The sequence below is a fragment of the Saimiri boliviensis genome, chromosome 10, assembly GCF_048565385.1.
Source record: "Saimiri boliviensis isolate mSaiBol1 chromosome 10, mSaiBol1.pri, whole genome shotgun sequence".
Lineage (NCBI taxonomy): Eukaryota > Metazoa > Chordata > Mammalia > Primates > Cebidae > Saimiri > Saimiri boliviensis.
Window position 1 is genome coordinate 59036820 of NC_133458.1, and position 26230 is coordinate 59063049.

The 26230-nt window shown below is 36.8% G+C and overlaps 1 protein-coding gene across 6 annotated transcripts in view; it reads right to left on the minus strand.

Moving 5' to 3' along the window:
* CACNA2D1 (calcium voltage-gated channel auxiliary subunit alpha2delta 1) overlaps positions 1-8818 on the minus strand; it is a 486450-nt gene extending 477632 nt beyond the window's left edge. For 5 of the 6 annotated variants that reach the window (XM_074379327.1, XM_074379330.1, XM_074379328.1 and 2 more), the window contains exon 1: positions 8215-8654. In XM_074379327.1, coding sequence (XP_074235428.1) covers positions 8215-8309 — 95 coding nt within the window. In that variant the 5' untranslated portion in view covers positions 8310-8654. Of the gene's footprint in view, positions 1-8214 lie in introns of all 6 variants that reach the window. The other variant, XM_039472910.2, reaches the window with a different exon arrangement.
* Positions 8819-26230: the final 17412 nt, after the last annotated feature.

Here is a 26230-nt window from a genome sequence, read left to right on the forward strand (position 1 = left end):
CCCTGATGCTCTACTGAGACTTCCTTAAAGGAGTCATCTTGTTTGACCTCTCTGCAGAATGACCTGTAAATCCAGGCCCTTGTTTTGAAACTCAGTGTCTATCTTAGTAGATGCTAGATAAGTATGATTTAAATAAATGAACAAATCCTTCTTCTGCCTTCAAAGATACTGATCTCTGAATGTGCCTCCAAACTCTCTTCAGATACATATTTCTAAGGGCTAACAGACATCTGTAAGACACTGCAAACTCAAAACGTCCAACAATCAACTTACTCCCACTCTCTCCACATCAATCTGCATTCATCATGTGTTTTCTAGTCTACAAAATTTAATGACACACAATCTACATGTTGGAGATCTAAAAGTCATCTCCAACTCTTCTTCTCTTCCTGATTCCCCAAGTCTCACAATCACCAAAGCCTGAAATTGTACTCCTACTTCATCTCTGCTTCACTTTCTCACTGCCAGTATTCTTTTCGAAACCTCGGGCATCATCTCTGGTTCAGTGAATGCTGCAATGGTATACTAACCAACTACTCTCACTGCCTCTGCCTCATATACTGGCCCTCCTTGATCCATCTTCTACATATTTTGATTCAAACTTGCTACCTTTTTTTTTTTTTTTTTTTTTTTTTTTAAATCTCAACAGCAACACAGAATGAAGACCAAATTTGTTTTGGTACACAGAACAGGGCTATTGCAAATGTCGATGTGGTATCAGCACTGCCCATCCCCTCCTTGGGTCAGGATGCAAGAAATTTATAACCAGACTCAAGCCAACAGCTACCAACATGACTTCCCATCCACAAGCCCTATGCCTAACAAAGAACAGACCATGTTTCTTTAGACCATGCCCCTCCAGTATGCAATGTACTTTTTCCTTGGTCTTGCTGCGACGTATCCCAGTGTTTCACAGTCAGCTTGGAGCTGCTAATGTCTTCCTTAGGGACTTTCTCCCTCAATTTGTATTCTCAACATGTAACTCAGTGTAGTACATAATTTGCACTGAATAATAATAATTGCATTAACTATTGAATTAAATTATATTTGGTGTTTCAAATACTTGAAACAAGAAATATTAAAACAGAAAGTATAAATTAAAACTACTTCTAAAAATAAAGTGTACTATTTACTTAGAAGCCTAGTTTTAAGTATACCACCTAGAAGGCTGCTTACCCCTAAGTTCATTTTTCTTGTAATCTAATGAAAAAATTTACTAACAGAATTTGTCTTGTTGATGAGCACTTAAGCTCTTAATAAAATGCCACGCCAGTGTTTCTTATCCAATAAACCATTTCCCAGAATTTCATAAAAACTAAGAATTTTTAAGTATTTCTGTTTTGAGATCTAGATAATTCTATTGTCTTTGGTCTCCAAGGTGCATTTCTAAATATGAATATTTAAGTCTCTAAAAATGATTATTATGTTTAGGAAACAATGCTTCCAATATAACCGAGCTCATATGGGAAATGAAGAAAACAGAAGAAATTAAGAAAAATAACCAACTGCTACATTTAGTATCTTTCATGTCATTTTGCACCTTGTAAATCTAAGGGCTCTTCTCTCCACCCCGCTTACACATGTATCATTCATTCCTCAGAGTATTTTCGCCACAATGTCTGTTGATCGCTTTTTGAAAACAAGAGATTTTTGCAGTCTTCCTGAGCCCATCTATTTTATTGCACCATCCCTCTTTTAACTCTCAAAATATGGCATTATTGATATTTAACCATCCCTTCACATAGAGTATGCATCTTAGAAAAATGTTATTAGCTCTTTCCCTTCTTTTCCCTAATACTAAGGTTTGGGGCAAATATCAAAAGAAACAATTCACTAGACTTGTTTGAAAATTTGGTATGTGTTGATTACATAAGACAGGTTTATCTGTATGTCAAAATCCCTCAACAATTTCTCTTAGAGAGAAATGTCTGGTGGTAAGAGGAAATCTCCTGAAACAGTGAGTGCAGATTTAAGTGAAAAGGATCTGAAATTGAGGTATGATCACAGGAAACTAAAGATAAAACAAAGTTTAAAATTTTTTATTTGATTTTATGGTATATACAAATAATGTTATAGTTAATAGTAATTATAGACATGTGTGTATATGAAAGAGAGAAAAACCAGAATGAATTATTTGAATAAAATAACAGGAATTACTTTTCATAATTTGCCAGGAGACCACTATAGAGTATTTTTAATTACTCAGAAGAAAGAACTTCAAATAGACAGTAAGATTATCCCCAAATCTGAAGCATTTAAAATGACCAACACCATTACTTTCTATTGCCACCAGTTCTAGTTTAAGTTGTTCTTCCATTTATGATACAGAATTTTAAATGTATCCTAATTTTTTAAATCCACAGAGCATATGGTTAAAAAAAAAAATCAGCAGAAGCAAATGTTAAAATAACATTTAGCCAGAAATATCCCACATTCATATTCAAAGAGAACTTCAAATATTGCTTTATATATAACAGCCTAATTCTGAATTATTGAAATTAACTATAAAAAGTGTGCCAGTTTGTTGAGGCCACAAAGTCAATCTTTTCCTTGTTCATAATCTGTACAAACAAGTGGCAAAATGTAAAGGAGCAATGACCACTTTCTTTACTCATTGTTTAAAACCGCTAAGAGTAGCTGATTCTATGTACTGAATTACTACAAAAGATGTAAAGCCTACAAAGAAGGGACACGCAAGAGCTTAATTTCACAAATAAAAACTTTAAACCTGTGCACATCTGCCTTCATTCCTAAAATCTCACACCACCAAATACGTTGTAATTCTTAGAAACTTCAAAGCATATCTTATCCAAATGAAAGAAATAAAATTGCTAGTATGTAAACAACTTTTAATAGGTACTAACATTTCAAATGGAACGGTTTCTTTCTCATGCTTGTTTTGTTTAAAAGATAGCAAAACGATCTTTGGAATCACTTTTTTAAATTACTTGTCAATTATGTTAATAATCTGCCTCTATAGGACTTGAGCATTTTCAGGCTACTTGTGTATGCGGTATCTCATTTAATTGTGTCAGCAAATTATTCTTAAATGCTGGTGTTATTAAGTTAGATTTAATCCCTGAAACAGTTGTGAATTGACAGAAGGCCTAAAGTACAAACACTTGCTAATGAACTTATCTTACTGAGGTTTTTCTACTCTAACAGTCCACTTAAAGCTTTAAAAATATGTGTGAACATACACATGTATATATGGGTATTGGCATACACATAAAATATTATCTATTAAACAGAATATTATATAGTGACACGAAGTAGGCAAATTAATTACATGATGTTAATATTTTGGACTCTCAAGGAAAAGATAGTAACATAGTATTTTTCACAAAGTGCTGCCAGTTTTACTTAATTGACATTGAGGTCAATTGTCTTTTTCTTTCAACTCTGTAAACAATATGATGCAATCATTTACATGTTTCAGTGCACATGCAAAAAAAAAAAAATGAATCATGTGTAAGCTACATGGTTGGCCCTCACAGCCCATTCCCAGTTTACTGGAAAGCAACTGTATGAAAGTCTTGGGAACAGTCATGGTACTGCTCACAGATAGTTCATAAAAAGAAAGACTGGTTGGCACACTTAGTGACACAGTGCTTGATACACACTGCAAGCCTTAAGTAAATGTGGAAATGATATAATAGAACAAAGTTTGTTCCCCATGGAAAGCAGCTGACCTGCTTTTTGAAACACTACCACAGACAGCTCTTTTAATAGAAATAATGGAACACTGTTATTTTAATAAGAACAAAATCTTACTTTTTTGAAATACTGAATTCTGATTTTTTTCCCCAAAATGCTAGGTATGCTTATGTTAGAAATGTTTATGTCCACACATGTAACACACTAAAGGAGATCAACAAACAGCATGATTTGCCTAAAACATGTTTCATTTTACCCATTTAAATCTCGGATTTAAAGTTTTAAATAGCTTGAAGACATGTGCTAGGAAATTCTTGGAAACTTGCATCTATATTGAGAAATAGGGAAAACAAGAAAATGAAGAGGTGCTTTATATAATGACACTCCAATGAATATGTATATTAAATAATATAGCTTATGAGTAATACTGTAAAAATTATTTTTAAAATTTCTAAATGCATTACTTATGAATATATATTCCTAAATATATATTCTAAATTTGAACACCATAATAATTTCCATATGCTTTTGTAAAAACTTACTACATACAAACCTTAGAAAAAAAGAGTATTTTATTGTTAGTTTTATCAATATTGGAGAAATAATAGAAGTCTGCACAGTCAGGTGGCTGTGAGGAAAAAGACTATAAAGCTTTCATCTATTTTCAAAATGAGCCACCTACTTTATATTCTAATTTTAATCTGTATTTATTAAATTAAATTAATGAAAGCCATGGGGTGAAAGGTAATAAAGGCACATTTTATTTTCCTTTAATAAACCATAATATGCTTAGATTCTTATATATTCTGACATTTTAAAAAAAATTATATCCGTTTCAGTCTGCTTAATTTTCAAATGCCAATCCAAATAGCTACACATATAGCTATGTGTAACATTCGTAAATTTAACATAACATTACTACTTACATGGAAAAATATATCTATTGCTGCATATTTTAAAACATACATCTGTGGAATAATAAATGTCACATGGTTAAGCCAATTAGAACAAAATTAAAGACCTGAGAAAAGTTCATTAATGTTCACTGCTTCAGGTTTTATTTTACATTTAATATTTTATCTCATAATTGATCATATGGCACATTTCCTTGTGTATGTAAAATGTAAACAGAAACTGCTGAGCCCAAGTGAGAATAATTATATCACTTCTAATGCATGGATTAGATATCCATTACAATATCCTGACATACAAAATTTCTCCTTTACAGCCTTAGCTACAAATTTGTCTAATAACAGAAAAAAATATATAACCTAAGTATTTAAATACAAAAGTACTATTCTTTGATGAGATTTCATGTTTATTTCCTGTGAATAACCATAATTCTTAGTTTTATATTTATACTATTGTACACTTTATATTAAAATCCAATGGGCTCTCAGCCAATTATTGTTGACTGACTGGCATTTTGATGTGACTGAGATAAAAGTTTAATATGAATAGTTATAACTATAATTTTTTAAATGCATTTGTAGATAGATTCTAAAATTAAGGATAAATTTAAATTAACATTATAATACTGGCTATCACACATGTAATTCTAAATTTTAAAATAGAAGTCTTTTAACATGTGCCAAGAAATTATTTCTAGAAAAAGGGAAAAGTATCCTTTTTGAAAGCTACATTTTAAAATACCAATACATACTATGTGCATACTATAGCAATAAAAATGATGTATTTTCCGTTTACGTATCAACCAATACACATTAAGTGGCTGTTACCGTATCACGTATTTATGTTTCACACCTTAGGGAGACAAACATTTCCAAAAGAAACTCTTAACTGAGAGAAATAAATGTATCAAAATTTCTTTGTCTAAAAAAAAATTTAGTGTTAACTCTTAAAACAGGTTAACTACTACTTTAATCCCAAAAAAATACTATATAGAATGTATGTTAAACCAGACAGCAAAAAATGAAAGATATTTAGACTGACATATAGTTTTATCATAATATTTAAGCCCTTCATACAAATGTTAACTCTACTTTTAAAAAAAAAGCTTTGAATTACTAATTCTAATTGAAGTCCAACTCCAATTAGTGCATAATTAATTTTAGAGCGTGTGATGGCATGCTCTTTCTCTTCAGATGATAAAAACTTCTTATATTACTTTTCCTCTGAAAAATAAAATTGGCAAAACAACAAAAATATTTACTCATGATACTCAGAGAAATTTATACACAGAAATATAGTAATTGCCTTTAGTAACACTACACTCTTTGTACTCACTTTTTATAAATTTGAAATTTTCCCCAAAGATTTGAGATTTGTCCTGACTGAACGGTACATATGAATTCTTTTCTCAATAGAAAAGCAAGTGGCACCACATCTTCGTGAAAAATACTGCATTTTTTTTTTAATTTCAGAAAGTGTATTCAGAAATCTATCAGAAAATACAAATGTCCACCATCAATTCTTTCCTCAGAAGGCAGTGTTACTAACTTTTCAAACAAAAAACTGAAGATGCGGAAGGCTTCCAAAAATATTGTTAAGATTACCTACAGGAGATTGACTTCGCTCCACAAAACCTTTTATTAAGTATTTCATTCATGAACTAATCAAAGTCTTACAGAATTTTAAAGTATCTTGAATTTTTATTGTTCAAAAAAATTTCAGATCCTTTCAAAGAAAAAAAAAAGTGGTGTCCTACTTCCCACTGTTGTCCAGTATTTACACTCTTTCTTGTCTCTAGTAAATTTTTGATCATGAAAATTAAGTAACTTATAATTTTAGGAAAGCAGAGGTTCCTCTTACAATAAGGATTTTTACATTAATATTTCACCATAGTATGTTGAGGAATAAAAGGATGTATTTTGTTATAGTCTTCCCCAATGCTATGATGATGTATCCCCCCATGATAAAAATATTGATAAATTGTCGGTTAAAAACAATATTGTAAAAATGAGTAATCGGAACACAGTTGGAAAAAAGACTTTTTTAAAGAGCCGCTTCTTTATTTGACACAGAATGCAAGCGACTCACTGGAGTTCTCACTTTACAGGCCAAGCAACAAAAAGACTTAAAAAATTAAATGGAAGTGTGATGCCTTAATAAGAGTAAATAATTTTGAAGCATCTTTAGAGTGATTCTTACTCTTTTTATGTTTAAAAATATCCGACTGGAACATTCTGCCAATTAAACGAAGATCTCCAGATGGCATTTACCCTTTTGCTTCAAAACAAAAAGGATCTGCAATCAGTTTTATGGAAGATTATCTAAAGAGGAACATTACTGTAAATCAATGACAAAAAAAAAAAAAATTAGACACTCCCCTTCTCGAGGATAGAATGTGCATCCTCCAGATTCTTGCACTGACATCTAATGTAATAAATACTTAAAACTGAATCTTAAATAATAGCCGCAGGCTTTCAACCGGTAAAGATTCACTGTTACTTTCCACCAAAAACTCCAGTATTCTGCTCTCAGCCAACAAAGGACAGCAAATAATTCCCAGCAGCATAAATACCGGGAAAGCTACCTTGGGCTTTGTTTTTGTTATGTAAAATGCATTAAAGTGACTCATCCACTTAACATTACCTACCCTTAGAAGCTTTAAAGAAGCTTCAAGAACCAAAATAAATGCTTTCCCAGAATGCCGGATAGGCTATTCGGCGCATTAAAAAAAAAATATGTATATATTTATATGTGCCATTGAGTTAGACTCTTATTTCGCTGCCTAAGAGAGGAAAGAATTATTATTTTTCATGCCCTTCCTGTCGTGTGACTATAGCTACCTAGAAGCCCTCTATTTCCAGAACAGCAGTGAGGGTTTTTTTCATTTAAAAGTTATTTTAGAAACGTTAAAAATAAAAGAAAATTGCAGGAGACTGGAAACAGTCCCTCCTTCAAAGAATAGGCTCTATTCATTCGAAGAACAGGGACCGCATGTCTGCCGACACTTAGGTGTTTCAAATAACGGGTTGGGGAGGCTGGATCTCGTGGTCCCAGGACCTGCGAGCCCCCTGCGTGGACAGCACTCTGGACCGCAGGCGTCTAACCCGAAAGGCTGTCAAGTGCATCCAGGAATGTGGGATAAAACGAGTTTGGGCACTACAGCAATTAAAGAGCATCTCGGACGCCTAGTGTGGGAAAAGTCCACGCTACCTCGGCCAGCCTGAAATTACCTATTCGTAAAATACTCAACCATAACTTTTTATTGACCTGGGTTGGATGAGAGCGGGTGAACTGGCTGGCTGGAAACTTTCTTCCCCAGTACGGCTGCACTCTGAAGTCTAGAGAATCCCTTTAGAGACGGGCTGAGACGCCGCCGAGTCGTCGTCGGGCGCTTCCCGGGACAGCCGGCCCCTCGCGCCCGGCCCCGCCGAGGCGCCCGAGACGCCGGTTCGGGTCGCATTCCAGCGGCGAGCCGCGCGCACCGCCCGCCCGGCCGGCCTCTCTGCATCCGAGCCTGGCCGCCCGGCCGCTCGCTCCCCACCCCCACGGGCGGAAAAGCCCCGCGACTCGGGAACCCACCCCCACCCCCGGCTCCCGCGGCAACCTCGGCCGGCGCTTCCCGCCCGGCCCGACCCGCCGACTTACGTGACGGCCGAGGGGAACGGCTCCTCCGACGAGGGGCGGATGAGCAAAGATTGGAAAAGTGTCAGAGTCAAGGCCAGCAGGCAGCCAGCAGCCATCTTCGCGATCTAGGATCGATGCCCCCTCCCTGCCCACGCGCGGGAAGGAGCGGCGCTGGAAACCGCGGGCGGAGGATGAGCAGCACCCGCCGCTGGGACCGCGGGCGTCTGGAGGGCCGGCTGCGCCCGGGGCCCGAGGCGCGGAGCCGCGCGGGGGACGGCGAGGGCGGGCGCTGGCGCCGGGGAAGGGGCGGCGGCGGGCGGACCCACTAGCGCGCGTCGGCTGCTCCGCGCCGCGGCCGCCTTGCCTCCGCCGCCATCAAGGGCGACTTTGGAAACAGACCTCGGCGAGCCCGCCGGCGCTCGCGCGCTCTCGCTTTCCCTCTCGGTTTCCTCCCTGATTTATTCCCCCGATTGCCTAGGCGAAGGCGGGGGCGGGGGCGGGGGCGGGGGCGGGGGCGGAGGAGGGAGACGGCGCTGGAGGGCGGGGGCGGCTGCAGGAATGGGGGAACGGCAGGGAGAGAGACTTGTGGAAGCGAGAGGCTCCGTCTGGCTTCTCCGGCAAGTCAGAGGGAGGCGGCTGGGGGTGGGCAGCGGGAGGGCTGGGCGTCAGAGCAGTCGGGCGGAGACGGGCCGGGAGCAGCCCTCCATACAAGGCAGCCGGGAACTCCCAAAGTCGGCGCCGGCTCGCTCCCGCCGCCCGGCGTGCGCAGGGGGAGCGGACCAGCCCCGCGGGGCTCCCGGGGGACCGCCAGCCGCCCAGCGGGCATCCGCAGGCTGCAGAGGCTCCAGCCTGGCACTTGGCTCTCGTCTTCGGGGGTTATTTTTGCTCATTCAGGCAGCGTTCCCCCCAGCCCTACTCCCAGGCGCAGAATCCACTGCCTGCCTAGGAATCGTGTAGTGATTTGACAACAAATGTAGGAGGGGTTTCTATTGCATTTTAAAGCACCACTGTTGACTCTCTACCAGGTGGCACTATTTGCCCGCGTGTGCCATAGGTGAGAGCCCTTGGCGAGGCTGGGTGCCCTTTATGCCGGCGGCCCCACGCCCAGGTACTGCTTGGCTCACCTGGCGAGGACAGAGCCTTGGGGACCGGGCTGTGGACGGACCGAGAAGTACTGACGCTGTAAAATCTTCCCAGTCCTGTGGTTCCATTGGACAGAGGGGTGGACGGACGCATTCTGCATCCAGGGAGGACAGTAGTGAGAAAAGGGCTTTGCAGCATCCCAGTTGGGACTGCCTCCAGAAGGGTCCTAACGCCCTGCTCTGGCTACTGGCCTGCCCGGCCTGACAAGGTTACCGCAGGGTTAGCTCACTTTTGTCAATGCGAAGGCATGAAAAGGGTAAGCAGCACGAACAGGTGGCACTCTGCGAAACGCGCCCGAAATGTAGAGGAGGAATTAAGGGAGGGGGAGAGCGCTAGGGAGTAGCAATGCTGGACTGGTTTTACCTCCAGACTCAGGAGAAGCAGTGGCGGGCTTTCTCCTTGAAAAAACAGGGTCTGCGAATAGGCCTCTTCCGCCCAGCGCAGGCCTCCGATCAAGAGGGCCCTAGTGGGCCAAAGGCAGAAATATATCCTTGCACACCTTAAATTCTTAAGCTCCCTCTAGTAGTGTATAAGAATACTTTTGACATGACGTGCACAGAATACAATTTGTGATGACTGTCCTGCATATGCAAAAATTCTGTGAGTATCGGGGTGAATGTCAAATTTTTAATTAGCCGGTTCTTATTTCTAGGAGAAGCTTCTGAAAGAAAAAAGACCCTTATTAATTCAAAATGGATTTTCCAGCTCTCTGAAGGCAATCTCCCAAAACAAAAACTGATAATAATACTACTACTATTAATTACTGGCCAAATTTTAAGAGCGGGTGTGATTTTATGAAGTATCTCCTTTTTGTTTTTTAATGCTTTATTTGTTTTCCTTATGTTCTCTGCATCTCTCTCTTGCTTTTTGTTTCTTTCTTTCTACTCTGAGTGGCCTCACAAAAGGCACCCCACCGTGACTTAACTTAGTTTGTTTTATGCTAGGCATGGAGACTGTGGCAGCAGGAGCTGCGCAAATGAGGGATGAAGTGGTTTGTAATGGGATTGAGAACTACAGCTCAGGAGAGATATTTTATGTAATTGAAGGTAGCGTTCCACTCCAAAATTAGATAAGCAAATAGTCAAATCCATCATTTCTTCCATTTTTAATAATTCAAAAGCAGACTTTCTTCCCCAGCATGAGGATTAAAAAGAGCAGAATTAGATGCCCATTAATGTCTATGTGATATGTTGGTATCATAATGGCCTCACTACCTAAAAATATCATTATCATATATTCTGTCAATTATTTCAACATCGACTCGACTTCCCACTATGGTACCCTGTTTCCAATTTTATATCTTTAGGAGAAATGGCTTAAAGAATAAAAGAATGTAATAAGCTTGTAGAGGTAAGTCAGCCTTCATTATTAACTTTGTTGGCCTTTGAGCCAAATCTCAGTTTCTTTGGATCACTCTGATGAAGCACTGTGTTATCCAATATGTGAAGCTGTTGAGGAAAGATATTGCTTCCACAATTCTTACTGAAAGGGTTGGTTATCAACTGTGAGCCCTGATCATTGTTTAATACTCTGTTGTAAGGTTTGCTATTAATTGCTTTTTACCAATCTAAACCTTTGTATTGAAGATATTAAAAATGTGGGTTTTTCTAATGTATGAAAACTGAAAGAAGACCATTTCCATAACATAGCATTATGTTTCTGTAGGATTAACTATAGCCATAACAATGCATTTTTTTCAGCTCAGTTCTGTTATTTTGGAAAATTCCCTTAAAATCAGATTACATCCTATTAATCTTAATAAAATTTTGCTTAATCACAATAAGTGTGCTATTCAACACCAAATGTTTACAAATCACAAGGATTGATGTTAAGCTGTTACATTATAGTGAACAGCGTAAATGTGCAGTAAATACAGTAACTATATTACAGGTTATAAATGAGTAAGAAGTCGCAAGTCAGTATCTACTGTTCATTTAAGAAGAAATATTTTAATTGGAAAGTTAGTGAAGTATTACTGCAGGAGATTTTTGCATTTAATCATTTCTAGAACAAAGCTTAAAGAGAATTAAGTCATGTAAATCACTGACCTTTACCTATGACAAACTTGCGATTGGCATCTTTTGGTTAAATCTCAATTGTTAATTCATATAAATGTTTAATTTTTTCATATACATTTCATTTTTAGTAACTAAAAGAACAATAAACATCTCATTGCCATGAAATATTTATTCTTACTCCCTTTTTTAGGTGATACTATGAATATTGGCGGCATAAAATTATGTTTTATTGTAGTTTTATATGAGTGTATGTATGTACAAGCATATTTTTCTTTGATTTTTTTTCAGTAAATCAAATGAAATTTCTTCAACATTTTGCCCCCAAAAAAAGAGACAAAGTAACCTAATTGAAATTATTTAGTCTTTCTCTCTTTTTTGTTCTCATGTACAAAAAGAAAATAATTATCCTTAGCCAAAAATAATTCAAAGGAAATAATTAATTTTCATATTTCTTGCACATCTTAAGAAAACTAAGGTGAAAACCTTGACAAAGGGCCTTATTTGCTTGTATGCGTATAAAAGTATAGACATACTGTTAGAATCATAATCAGAAAAACCTGTGATTTGAGATGGTACTATGCTTCCGTGTACACAAAGATGTGTACCAGAGAAAGCGAAATTAAAGATAAATGGACAGAAAGCTTCAACAATCTTATCTCCTTGGGGAATACTTTCAAGAGACAGGAATAAGAAAGAAAGCAATTCAGAAGTATCAATGCCCAGGAGAATGGTTAAGGGCATGTGTAGTGATTTTTAAGTCACAGTTTATATTCGGCATTTTTAAAGTAAAGTGGCACATTGAAGCCTTCATTTAAAAAAAAAAAAAAGAAAAGAAAAGAAACTATCCTAAACTAAGAAACATGGTCAAATATTTTCTATAAACAAGACAACTATTTAGAAAAAATTTTTCCTTGACCCAAGTAATACAGCTATTGAATGATAATTTGTGATGAAAGAAATACTTTTCTAAAGAGGCACAAAATAACATTAAACAAGTATTGACTGGAAGTTTATAATTTTTCATTGGAGTCCACATATTGGCAAACTTACGCTAGTTTAAGTGTTTAGGAAAAAGTAGCTTTTACATTTTAAAATACCATCATGTCTTCAAGCAATAACTTGTATGTTTTTTGTTTTGAATGTCTGCTAATCATAGAATTTTTCACTCAATTCCTTTTTCTTGATTCATTTTCCTCTTTCTCTCCCTTTTTCTCTGTTAAGCAAAGAAAAAAATAGAAATTTTTTTATTCAGAAACAAATCAGGGCCTACAACATGGCTTTCTATTTAAACAAAACAAAACTCTATTCATCTCTAAAATCTGAATTTCATAGTAAGATCTTTCTTCACTCCATAGAGTTGGAGTCGTGGTTTTTCTATTGTGTTTTGTTTTTTGACTGTGACAGCGCAAAAGTATATGGAATCCATTTATGTAGGCCTATGTAGACTAAGTAAAGTAGAGAATTCAGTTTTTTTTTTTCAAGTATTCACTAACAATGAAACTGCAATGGGAAGTAATTAATAAGCAGTAGATGGTAAAAACTGAAATAGGAAAAACTAATAACCATTTCCAGTTTTGTTAATTTTATAGATGCAGCCTGCCATGAGAGGGGAAGAGAAAGATCATCTATTTATATTATTTTTCTGATACTAGGGTGTTTTGCTTTTGTTTTTGTTTTTTGTTTTTTTTTAAACAGGGTCTTAATCTGTTGCCCAGGCTGGAGTGCAGGGTGTGATCTCGACTCACTGCAGCCTCTGCCTCGCAGTTTCAAGTGATTCTCATGTGTCAGCCTCCCCACTAGCTGGGATTACAGATGCCTGCCACAATACTCGGCTAATTTTTTTGTACTTTTAGTAGAGTCAGGGTTTCACCTTGTTGGTCAGGCTGGTCTCAAACTCCTGACCTCAAGTGATCAGCCCACTTCAGCCTCCCAAAGTGTTGGAATTACAGGTGTGAGCCACTGCACCCGGCCAATACTAAGTTTTTTATATTCTTTAAACACAGTAAAACACCTTGTAACCTAGCATTTTTCTATAAGATTTGGATGTGTTTTGGAATAATATAACTCATTATAGTAGCTACAGATAACATAGTCTATTAGATGGGTGTGCATAGAACCACACCATGTAATGTTGCTAGAGGTTTCTCCCTCTAAAGTAACAAGTATGGGAGAGAAAATAAGACAGCAGTCATTTTAATTTTTAGCCACATATTTTAGATTGATGTGATTTAAATGCCTACCATTATTACAAAGAATACATGACTATCTGGCCATACTAGTGAACTTAAAATCCTATATTCCTTTGATAGATGAATAAAATAGGGATGATATTGTCTTCCATCCCAGAGCAGAGATATAAACTTTTTAAGTTTTGCATTTGGGAACATTTGATAATCAACATAGAGCAAATATTATCCAGTCATAGTATTTTCTTCAAGTTGTACAAGGTAGTGGAGTATAATTCCTAAGGATTCCTGGTAATTTAGGGGAAAAAAACTGAGGAATATTGTTATATCTATCTCATGCTCTATCATATTTTAAATAATCAAATTAATAGCATTTGAACATTTCATACCATTAAAACTAAGGACAGGGATTTTAAACTATTCTGTTCCAAAGACAGCTTGTGTTGTATAAAGTTGGAATTCATATATATTGATTTTCTTTTTCTTATCCACAATTCTTTACATTTTATCCTAGAGTGATCCATTCTTTAATAATATGGTTCTCTCAGAATGTCCATAGCTATCTGGAAAAAGAGAATTGATTTAATAAATTTGCCAACCTGGGTAAAGATGGTCCAAACAAAAACAGTAAAATGGGTCTTGAGTTTCAAGTGGAGTGTTTTTATTACCTGGATGTTGCTACAAGCCTTTCTGTTATACAAAGATCTACCTTTTGCCAAGATGTTCATTTTTGTGAACATATTTTATACTATCAAGATACTGGCAGATGAATATTTAGTTAGTTTAAACCAAACAACCAAATGCTTAACTTGAAGATATCACAGAACTCCAAAGAGAATATATTTGTTTATTGTATTCAATAACATTTAATCATTTAGCTGTCATTGATGATGATCTTAACTTTAATTGTGTCATTTCACATGTGACTAGCAGTCATTACTTGTAATAAGAGCAAGTATGTTTTGGTTGGGTGGACTGTGTGTATATTCAGTCACCTTTGTGTTTTCTCTGTTAGCATCAGAAAATTCCTCATATCCAAGACCTAATGCTTTCCAAATGACTATTCGAATACTTTCAGATTTTGTATGCTTTGGGTTAAATATACATTTGCTTTAAACTTCATTCTCAAAATATATAAAGCTTTCCCCTTTCAGCAACAATTATTTATCAAAAGTGAACGGTCACAATAAACCTAGCTTGAATAAGTGTCTACACTTATTCAAGCATTAACATCAGTGTTCAGGGACAGATCCCAGTTCTGCTGTTTCTCCTTCTTCCCCAAGTTAACCAGCCAGCTCACCCGCCCCTTCTCCACCCCTTCTTTTGATCTTTTTCTTCTTCAACAGGCAATAGTTGTCTTTAACATATTACCATAGGAGAGACTTCTGGTTTTTTGTTTTGTTTTGTTTTTTGGTTGGTTGGTTGGATTTTTTTTTTTTTTTTTTTTTTTTTTTTTTTTTTTTTTTTTTTTTTTTTAGTAGTAAAGAGAAAAAGAAGTAGAAAAGTAGGGAAAGCACAGAGAAATTATCTAGAGGAGAAAAAAATGGAAACATGAAGGAGGAAACACTATGAAAGAAAGGATGAGTTTGTTCCTGTAACACAGACAAACACAATGCAAAAAAGAATGAGAGAAACCACAGATGAGAAATGTCAAGGCCAAAATTGCTTGAAAGAAGACAAAAGAGTAGGGCAATCAATTTACTTCAATATTCAATCAACTGAAATTTGTGTTTCTAAACAAATGCATCATCTTCAATGTCTCATGATTTTACCAGAAATACAGTCAAGTTATTTTTCTAATTTAAAAGTAAAATAGATTACATGATGTTAATATTAATTTCCTTTTCTTTTTTTTTTTTGTTTTGAGACAGGCTCTCACTGTCTCCCAGTGTGGAGTGCAGTGGCGTGTTCTAGGCTCACTGCAGCCTCGATCTCCTGCGCTCAGGCGATCCCCCAACCTCAACCTCTGCAGTAGCTGAGACTACAGGCACACACCACTATACCCATTTCATTTTTCTTTTTTTTTTGTAGAGACTGGTTTTTGCCATGTTGGCCAGGTTAGTCTCAAACTCCTGGCTTCCAGTGATCCACCTGCCTTGGTCTCACAATGTGCTAGGATTACAGGCCTGAGCCACCGTGCTTGACCTTTAACCACTTTTTTAAGTCAAAAAAGTAAATGATATTTAAAGCATTACATTAGATACAACTACTATAACATAAGTTTGCAAATTCCCTATGCCTCCAATGTTAGTTGCAAATAGTTACAAATCTAATCAATTGACATTAGAATATTTATATGAACTAGGGAAAACATCATACTGTAATTCATATAAAGTGCTGATTTGTATATACTAAATTTTTTTTTAGTAAATTACTCATGAACTTTAATTAACCTACAAAATTTTTAAAATTTTCATACTGCAGAACCACTTTTTTCTCCCTGTACCTTTTTTCAGAAAAAATTCACAAACAATAGGAAAGTGTAAATGGGATTACAGGAAAGGGCAACAGTGACTTAGCTGCTTCAGTGATTTTGTTCTCACCTGAAAAACTGTTCACATTTAAAAAATGTTCGGGATCCCTGGACTATGTCATCTGTCTTGGGTTCCTTCCCATGTCTTACATCAGTTTGTTCTTAATAAGAAAACTTGAACTTATTCATATCTTAGGCTTGTGTCAAATACTCAAATTACTGATCTCAGATTTAATGTTGGCTGTTAAAATTAATCACTACACAAACTCCTCCATAACTGAGGATAACTATGTTAGCATACAGTGGTATGTTAGACACAGGCATATCTCTTAGCTATGGGATTTATCAAAGAGCAGACCTAGGATTTGAGCCCAGGCACACTCCCTTGGGTACCCTGACTGTGAACCTCTGTGCCATATGGTCTTTCTGCTCTGAATATTTAGTAGTTCAGGGATTTAGGCAGAGTTACTTAGCCTTCCTGAGCCTCAGTTTTTAATTTTCTATAAATGGAAATAATGCTGTAATAGAGCTTTTTCTAATTTGTCTTTTTAACAAATTGAGATATATATATATATATATATATATATAGTGTGTGTGTGTGTATACACACTATATATCAAGCTTTATTGATATATATAATTTATATATTGCATATCAATTCACCCATTTAAAGTGTACATCCTAATGCCTTTTAGTATTATACAAAGACTTTAACTCCTATTTAAAAAGATCAACCATTAAATATTTAAACTTGGATTGGATTTGATGAGACCTACATGTATTGGCTATGTAGACATGTGCCAAATAGCAGTTCAATTTTAACATTAATGTTGGACAAACTTTAATGACTTTGACCCTTAAGTCTTACTCCTAATGACAGTGTTTTTTCATATATAAAACCTTAGTCTCTCTTCTTTACATTGTCCATCTTAATCATGTAATCACTATTTAAAAACTTATTTAAAAATACTACTCATTTAGATCTCACATGATTCATATAAAAACAATAAAATTATAATTTAGATTGGCACGTGTACCTATGTTTTTATTTCTATCATTTATGTGTATATATGGAGTTTATGTTGTCATCTTTTTACTTGTACAGTGAAAATAGTATTTATGACATTGAAGTATGTGAAGCTGTAAATGGCATTTGCATTCGTAAGATACATCAACTCTGCTTCTACATTTAATCACTGGCTAGAGCTATTTATTGCTTCGTGTACTGTTCTTCCATAAACAGCAGTACCTCAGTAGGACACCTTTCTCTACTGAATCTTTTTTCTCTTTTAATGTACATCAGAAAAACAAACATTTCATAGAAATAAAACATTGACACCTTGATCAAGTAAATAAGCTTTAAAAAATTAAATATGGAAATATCTGGAAAACCAAATCAATAAAATCTTTAAGTAAATACATTTCATTGTGGTATCTTCTACTAGATCCTCACATGTACAGATATGTGAAGAAATGTGTCATTTTGTTTCTCAATCAGATATTAAAACAGCTACCTGATTTTTGTGCTTTATCTTGAGAAAATTCTTTAAAATGTAAGTAAAATATGTTTTAAAAACTACAATAGTAACAGTAATCAACACAATCAACAACTTATAATATCTGTTTCAATTGACTATTTTTATATCTGTGTTTTGATACATAGGATGTATTTTCTCATGTAGATTTTAATTAGGAAACTGAGCATGCATTTAAATTTCTACTTAGTTTCAATCACTGGTTCTAGAATCACCACCTGTAATCATGGTGTCTAAAGAACTTCAAATAATATGTAAATTAATAACATTGGAAATAGCACTTGATTGATGTGGGCTGAAGGTCATTTATTTTCATTAATAGCATAAGGGTGATTCACTGTATTTCATTAAGGAAAAAAAGCCAAATTCTGTTTCACACATGTGTAGCACATTTGTAACTGCATAGTAGAAACCTAAAGAGCTCATCATATTGCCTGATGCAAACTAGAAATTTAGTTTGTACATCTTTTCTTTCTTTCCTTCTTTTTGAGACAGAATCTTGCTGTGTTGCCCAGGTTGGAGTCTGTGGCATCATCTTAGCTCACTGCAACCTTTGCCTCCTGCGGGTTCAAGCAATTCTCCCACCTCAGCCTCCTGAGTAGCTGGTTTTACAAGTGTGTGCCAGCACACTCAGCTAATTTTTGTATTTTTTAGTAGAAACAGGATTTTGTCATGTTGGCCAAGCTGGTTTTGAATTCCTGGCCTCAAGTGATCTGTCCACCTTGGTCTCCCAAAGTGCTGGGATTATAGGCATGAGCCACCATGCCCGGTCTTACTGGTATTATCTTTATTCATTCATTTATACATTTACTCTTTCAGTCAGCCGCCTATTCATCTTGGGTTAATTAGTCATTTGTTGCTGACTTACTAAGAGCCAAATATTCTGATAGGAATCACGTGCTTCGTAAAGTTACATATATTTCTACATGCTACCCACAGACTGGGTTACATGTGTGTGTTTATATGTTACATGTAAATATTTATATGAGACAACTTATTTTCTAGTCTTAGGATGTGCTGCCCTTCGTTATTAAAAGAATGTTTTAAACTTGAAACTCGTGTCCAGAATTCCAAGTCAAGAACCCTTGTAAGTTACATTGCTTGGGAGAGTGTAAAATGTGATAGCTGCTTTGGACTAACTGAAATGTAGAGTTATCATGTGACTTAGCAACTCAACTCCTAGATATTTACGCAGGAGAGATAAAAACACGGGTTTACAAAAACATATACATGAAGTATTAATAACGGCAATATTAATAATAGTAGAAACAGGCCAAATGTTCATCAGTTAGTGGTCGGATAAATAAAATTGGTGTATTCATTCAATGGAATATTATTTGGCAATAAAAATGAATGAATTACTGATACATGCTACAACACAAATGAACCTTCGAAACATGTCAAGTGAAAGAAGCCACTCATGAAAGATTACATATTGCATAATTCTATTTATATGAAATGTCCAAATTAGGCAAATCTATACAGAAGAAAGTCGATGAGTGTTTGCCTAGGATGGGAGGGGAAATGTTAGGGGAAATGGGGAGTGATTGCCAATAGGTGTGGGGTTTCTTTGGGGAATAACAATACTTTCTAAGATTGATAGTGGTGATGGTTGCATAACTTTGTAAATATACTAAAAGCCATTGAGTCATACACCTAAAATGCATAATGCAATTACTAGACTGCAAATCTAGACAATGTTGCCTTTTTTCAAGTACCTGGGCCATAGTAGGCACACAATAAATGTATAATGAAAGGAAAAAAGGTAAGTAAACAAGCCAGAAGCATTATATGCAAGAAAAATTAACCAAAATTTGGTTTTGGGGCTGTTGAAAGTAAATGCAACATAACTGAAATGAATTCTCATTATCCTCCTAAGAGCCAACATTGATTGCTGGGAGGGGTAGATTTGTAAAGATAGGGGCTTGTCTTATTCTACGCAGTTTCAAAGGTACATATTCAGCACCAGAAAAGTGAGGCAGAGGCTGGACTGAGTGCTGCTGGTAAAAGATGACAGGAAAAGGCTTTAGTTGTAACTTTGAAGCCTCAGTGCCGCTCATACATATTAGTGGTTCTCCAGCTTGAACATGTATTATGAACACCTGAAAACCTGTGAAAACACAGACGACTAGTGCCCCAGCCCTGAAGCCCTGATTTAGTAGGTTTAGGTGGGGCCCAAGAATTTACATGTCTAATAAATTTGAAAGTGATACTGATTCTGCTAGTCAGGGGACTACACTTTAAGCACAACTTGCATATATGTATGTTATTAATAAAATAAGCGTTTATGAATGGGATATCATGGGAGGTGGGCTAGAAAAAAGAAAAAAGATATAAAAGGAAAGAATGCACTGAATACAAGTTTGTAATTCAATAAACAAACTCAGAGCAAAGCCTCTAACACTGCAGATCATCTTGGCACATGGTGAGAATGGTGATTCAGTGAAGCGAGCTTTAGCATCAGGTGTTACTGTTGACACCAATTTCTGAGTTAAATCCCCTGTCAGGTCTGCTGCCCACGTTCATGTATAAAGGCCACTGATACTAACATATGCCAAAAATAGCTCCAGCAACATGGGAAACCCAGTTGGAAGTCTGCTCTTCAGTGTTGGAATCAGGGTGTGTCAAAGACCACATCCTTCCCAAGACATGTACCCCTCAGCGTCATCTTCTTCCCCCACTTAGTTTAAAACTCTATTATCAATGTTATTATGTTGGGTTGGCCTTATTATGTTGAATATTATGTTACTCTATTATCAACATTATTCTATCGGGTGCATTCAAATGCACAAACCATCTGGGCAGAAGCATCTCTCCCATAAACATAAATATCCATTTGCCATTATCAAGAATCAGTTTATCACCTGGGAAGGAGATTTCCAGCCTCTGTTAAACAAAGTTATTTTGGTTCTGGTAAGAAAATCAGTATAGATTTTATTCACTGCAAATATTTCACTCTAAAACTGAATTACTAGGATATTTTATTGAACTTACTATGCAAATCAATTAGCAAGAAAAACAATCAGCAAGAAAATGTTATGAGTACTTTAAAAACAGTCTTGGATTGTTTCATCTACTTCCTATATGATGTTAAAGGATCATTTTATCCATTTTGATGATTTCCAGTAAGATTGAACTTCATATGGGTCACAGAATCCTTTCAGAGAAAAAAAGCAAAAAATAAGCAGAACTATTTTGGTTAAAAATAGGAAATGGTCGGGCTGGGAGCAGTGGCTCACGCCTGTAATCCTAGCACTTTGGGAGGCCGAGGCGGGCATATCACAAGGTCAAGAAATCGAGACCATCCTGGCCAACGTAGTGAAACTCCGTCTCTACTAAAATACAAAAATCAGCTGGGTGTGGTGGCGTATGGCTGTAGTCCCAGCTACTCGGGAGGCTGAGGCAGGAGAATTGCTTGAACCCAGGTGGCGGAGGTTGCAGCGAGCCAAGATCATGCCACTGCACTCCAGCCTGGTGCCTAACAAAAGAGTGAGACTTAAAAAAAAAAAAATAGGAAATGGTCTTAGGGTCTTGAGCAGAAAAGTAATCTGGGTACTCCAAAGAAAATGTGGTATGGAAAGAAAAATAATTCAATAGAGTAAGTGTAGAATTCTAATTCTGTCTTCCTCTTCTTTTTATTTTTCCCTTTTTTTTTTTTTTTTTTTTTTTTTTTTTTTTTTTTTTTTTTTTTTTTTTGCCATAGGGTCTCTCTGTGTTGCCCACACTGGAGTGCAGTTGTGTGAACACAGATCACTGCAGCCTCAAACTCCTGGGTTCAAGGGATCCTCCAGCCTCAGGCCCTGAAGTAGCTGGGACTACAAGTGCACAGCACCACACCCAGCTAATTTTGGGGTATTTTTTTGTAGAGATAGGGTTTCAACATTTTGCTCAGACTTGTCTCAAACTCCTGAGTTCAAGGGATGGATCCGCCCCACCCTCCCAAAGTGCTGGGATTACAGGCAGGAGCCACTGCGCTTAGCCCTTCTTCTAAGTCTCTGAATTTCCCAGGGAAATCTGTATTGTCTGGAGACAGATGTTTTAATTCATTATTTCTCTTATGTCAACTAATAAGCATAAACAGGAGCACTAGTGCAAAGACTGACACTGGAAAATTCATAGCTTGGGTTACTGTAACATTTGTGATTTTCAATTAAAATTTTGTAAACATAATGACTTTTGAAAACCATTTCCAAAGCCTCATATATATGCAATATTTAACTTTAGAAGAAACAGTGCATCGTGTCTGTACATCTTAGATAATTCTCTATTACTTTCAGAAACAGATTATATGAACTGGCAGGCCGATTATTGGGTTTAAATTAAAGTATAATCAACATTATTAAACTACCTTGACATTCTTAAGGAAATCAAGCCTCCGAAATGGCATACCTACTTTAGTAATAATTTATAAAATGAAATAGGTTAATTCTTGTCATGATATGCTCAATATTTCCAAGTGTTTTCACCCATAGAATTTGGTTCTAATTATACCACTCTTATATAAAACTGTTGCCAACAGTCATATGGTTTTACATTTTTTCTCATTAATACCAAAATAGTTCCATTCTTGGAGGTAACTTGACAAGATTAGATTCACACATGCCTTAATGTAACAAAGACCCTTAAAAATAAAAATTGATTAGGATCACGCTAAATTATATCGAACAATGTATTTTACCTAGTACTTACCTTTAAAGGAATATTCAACAAACTTTTGAACAAAATAGGCAAATAATATTTCTGTACCTAAATAGCTACAAATTTTAGCACTGATTAATATAATCTCAGAACTAATTATGCACTCATGCTATGTTTATAAATTTTGATGTCTGAATAGGGAAAATATGAACCCATTCTAAAGGATTTAAATTTTTTTTTAAGTTGAGATTTTTTTCTGATTATGTAAGTAATTCTTATTAGGTTAACATTGATTTATTTGATAAATAAACCCTTAAACATAAATGGCTTAACATAGAAAAGAAAAGTTGGTTTTGCTTACTAAATAGTCCAATGCAGGCTTGCTTGATGGCAGGCAGATTTCTTCAAGTGGTAATTCAAGGATCCAGGCTCTTTTCTTCTTCTGGCTTCTCTGTCTCTAGGGCCTTAGCATTCTATGCATCCAAATAAAAGAAGAATGGGGGACTGGACAAGGAATATCTACTTCTTAATGGCTTGACACATATCATTTCTACTCTGATTCTCTAGAGGTAAACCACCCAGTCATATAGCCTCATCTAAATGCAAATAGAGGTTGACAATTGAGATTCCTGCCTGGGCAATAACTTCCCATAAATTTTGATGGCAAGTTTGTTGTCTCTGCCACAGACTATCCTCTGACCACCATATGTCAGTGCCTCTTTCCTCCCACACACAGAACATTCTTCTTTCTAAGCTAAGTTCCTATCCCATCTGTATTATGTTAGTCCATTCTCACATTGCTATAAAGAACTACCTGAGACTAAAAAAAAAAAAAAAATGGTTTAATTGACTCACAGTTCCACAGGGTATACTGGAAGCATGGCTGGGAGAACTCAGGAAACTTATAATCATGGTGGAAGATGAAGCAGCAGCAAGCATATCTTACTGAGGATCCCATCTTCTTACCAAAGATTCCCCATCTTCTTACCAAAGATGTGCTTACACTTTTTAAAAAAACCAGATCTCATGAGAACTCATTCACAAGACAGTAAGGGGAAAATCTGCCCCCATGATCCAACCACCTCCCACCAATCCCTCCCCCAACACTGGGAATTATAATTCAAGATGATTTATAATTTGACTTGGGTAGGGACACAGAGCCACACCGTATCACCATCACTCTATCTAGCTGCCTGTCCAGGATCTCTACATACAATGCACAGTTCTCTCTACTTTATCCAAATAGGGCCCAGAACGATCCTGTGACATCTAAAGAACAAGTTTCCTGCCCATCCCCTTACTACACACCTGCAGTATAAAAGTTGGACAGTAAAAAGATTGCTGTCACAATTCTCATTTGCAAAAGAACCAATGGTATATAAATACAAAATGTACTGTTTCTCAGCAATGATAACCTTTTGCTGTTCAGATGTAATGAGGAAAACTTAACTTTGAAGAAGTTCTGCAAAACCTTGACTTATCTCCCTGTCTATTACTTTTCATGGCCTCTGGTTCCAATTTATTGGAGGTGTGTCTCTGTCTATTATCCTCTGTGACTGTTTCTAAAGTGGACAATGAAGAATATTCCCACTCTAGTGGGTAAAACAGTAGTCCCCTCACAACAGTTTACATCTGACTCCCTAGTGTGCCAACCTATGCTGTGTTAGCCAGACAGACTCCATTTTGCTAAGAGCCTGACAGCCTCTATATTAACCTCCACCTCAACCCTCCTGCCATTTCTCCGTTAAGAGCATACCTGGGTCTTGCTACTGTGCTGGGCCATGCTGTACTTAGAACTATAAAAACATGTAACATTTGTAACCATATCCTGCTTGGCCCACTTGCTATTGTGAATGCCCCCCCTTAATTAATTATATAACAAGTACCAAATACCCTCCTTTGTAACCAATAATCATGGGAACCATTTATGTATACCCTCCTTGGAAATCAACAATCATAAAAACCTCCTGCCTCCTAGTCACCAGCCTCCTTATTTAACTTGCTTGTTCTGCTTCTGTAAATTCTGCTTCACTAGGCTCCCCTCCCCTACCTTAAGCAAGGTATAAAAAGAAGTCCAGCCCCTTCCTCAGGGCTGAGAAAATTTTAAGCAATAGCCATCTCTCAATGGCTGGCTAATTAATTAAAAACTCGCAATTCAAACTCAAAGTGTGGTGCTGTTACATCTAACTCACCTGGGTATAACATTAGTACCAGTGAATGTGTCATATTATATAGCGAGGGAAAAATAGGATCATTGATGGATGTAGGATTGTAGATGGACGTAGGATTGCTACCTGACCTTGAAATGGGGATATTATTCTGGATTGTCTGGGTGGGATGGAGGGCTGATATAATCAGAAGGATCCTTTTAGGTGGAAAAGAGAGGCAGGAAAGTCAGCATAGAATGATGCAGCATGAAAAAGACTGGACCTCCATCGCTGGCTTCTACGATGAAAAGGTCACAAGCTAAGAAATGCAATGTTGTTTCGATGCTGTGAAGGACAAGGAAACAGATTCTCTCCTAGAGCCTCCAGAAGGTATGCAGCCCTGCTGACATTTTGATTTTAGCTCAGTGAGACCTATTTTGGATTTCAGACCTCCTGAACTAAAAGATAATATGTTGGAGTTGTTTAAAACCACCATATTTTCAGTGATTTATAATAGCAGCACCAATAGGAAACTAATGAGTCTTTTTTTAAGACCAGGCTCATGTTTTGTTTAGTTCTTAACAAAAGAATTATCTCAAAATTTAAAGCAGGGATGTCCAATCTTTTGGCTTCCCTGAGCCACACTGGAAGAAGGAGAATTGTCTTCTTGGGCCACACAAAAATACACTAACACTAACAATAGCTGATGAGTTTTTTAAAATCATAAAAAAATTTCATAATGTTTTTAAAAAGTTTATGCTTTCGTGTTAGGCCACATTCGAGGCTGTCCTGGGCCACATGCAGCCCACGGGTTGGACAAGCTTGACTTAGAGGCTTCTGATTACTGTTGTCAGTACCAAGTTATAATAACCATACTTAAAAGTTCTTTCCTACACATAATATTCAACTTGGCTTCAGGATTTTTTTTCTTACTATCCTCTCTCTTTTTGATATTAGCTGCCGTAGGGCCATCTGAAAATACAAGCTTATTTAGGAATGAAACACTTTTAAACTAATGTCTACCACAGGGCTGAGTTTTCATCCCATTCTTACATGAGCCCTTCTCCTGTAACACTTCATTAAGTCAAACAAGAAGGAAGCAACTCACAGTATCTTCATTATAGATTTTTTTTTCTAACTCTTTCTTTAGACAGAGTTATGGGTTTGGTAGTGACGTAGTTGGCTTATTAATTTCTGCTGTTGACAATTTGACCAAATGTTTTGACAATCCATAACACATGTCTCTAACTTTCTGGTTTGTTACATCAGTTTATGTGCAGACTGTCTCCTGACCATTGAACCAGTACCACACACTTTAGGTTTTTGTTCGGATAGCACTCAGTTCAAGGAATTAATTTCTGTATTAGTTTGAGAATACATAAATTGTTACAGATAAACCTGTGTGTTTCAATGGCTCAACAAAATGGGCATTTACTTTTTACTCTATTAATAGGATGATGGGAAGATATGTGCAGATGTTTGTTATGCTAAAAGCATAGCAAAATTTTCAATAGTTTCTCCATGCTGCAGAGACAAAGGTCCATGCTGGACCTTTAATGAAAAGAGCTAAGACATACCTTAAAAAGCCCTAGAGTGGAGGAGTGCAGTGGCTTACACCTTGAATCCCAGCACTTTGAGAGACTGAGGTGGGTGGATAACTTGAGGCCTGGAGTTCGAGACCAATTTGGCCAACATGGCAGAATGCTGTCTTTTCTACAAACACAAAAATTAGCCCGGCATGGTGGCTTGCACCTATAGTCTCAGCTACATGGGCGACTGAGGCATGAGAATCACATGAATCTAGGAGGTAGAGATAGCAGTGAGGCGAGATTGCGCCACTGCACTCAAGCATGGACAATAGAGCAAGACTTTGTTGCCAAAAATAAAATAAAATAAA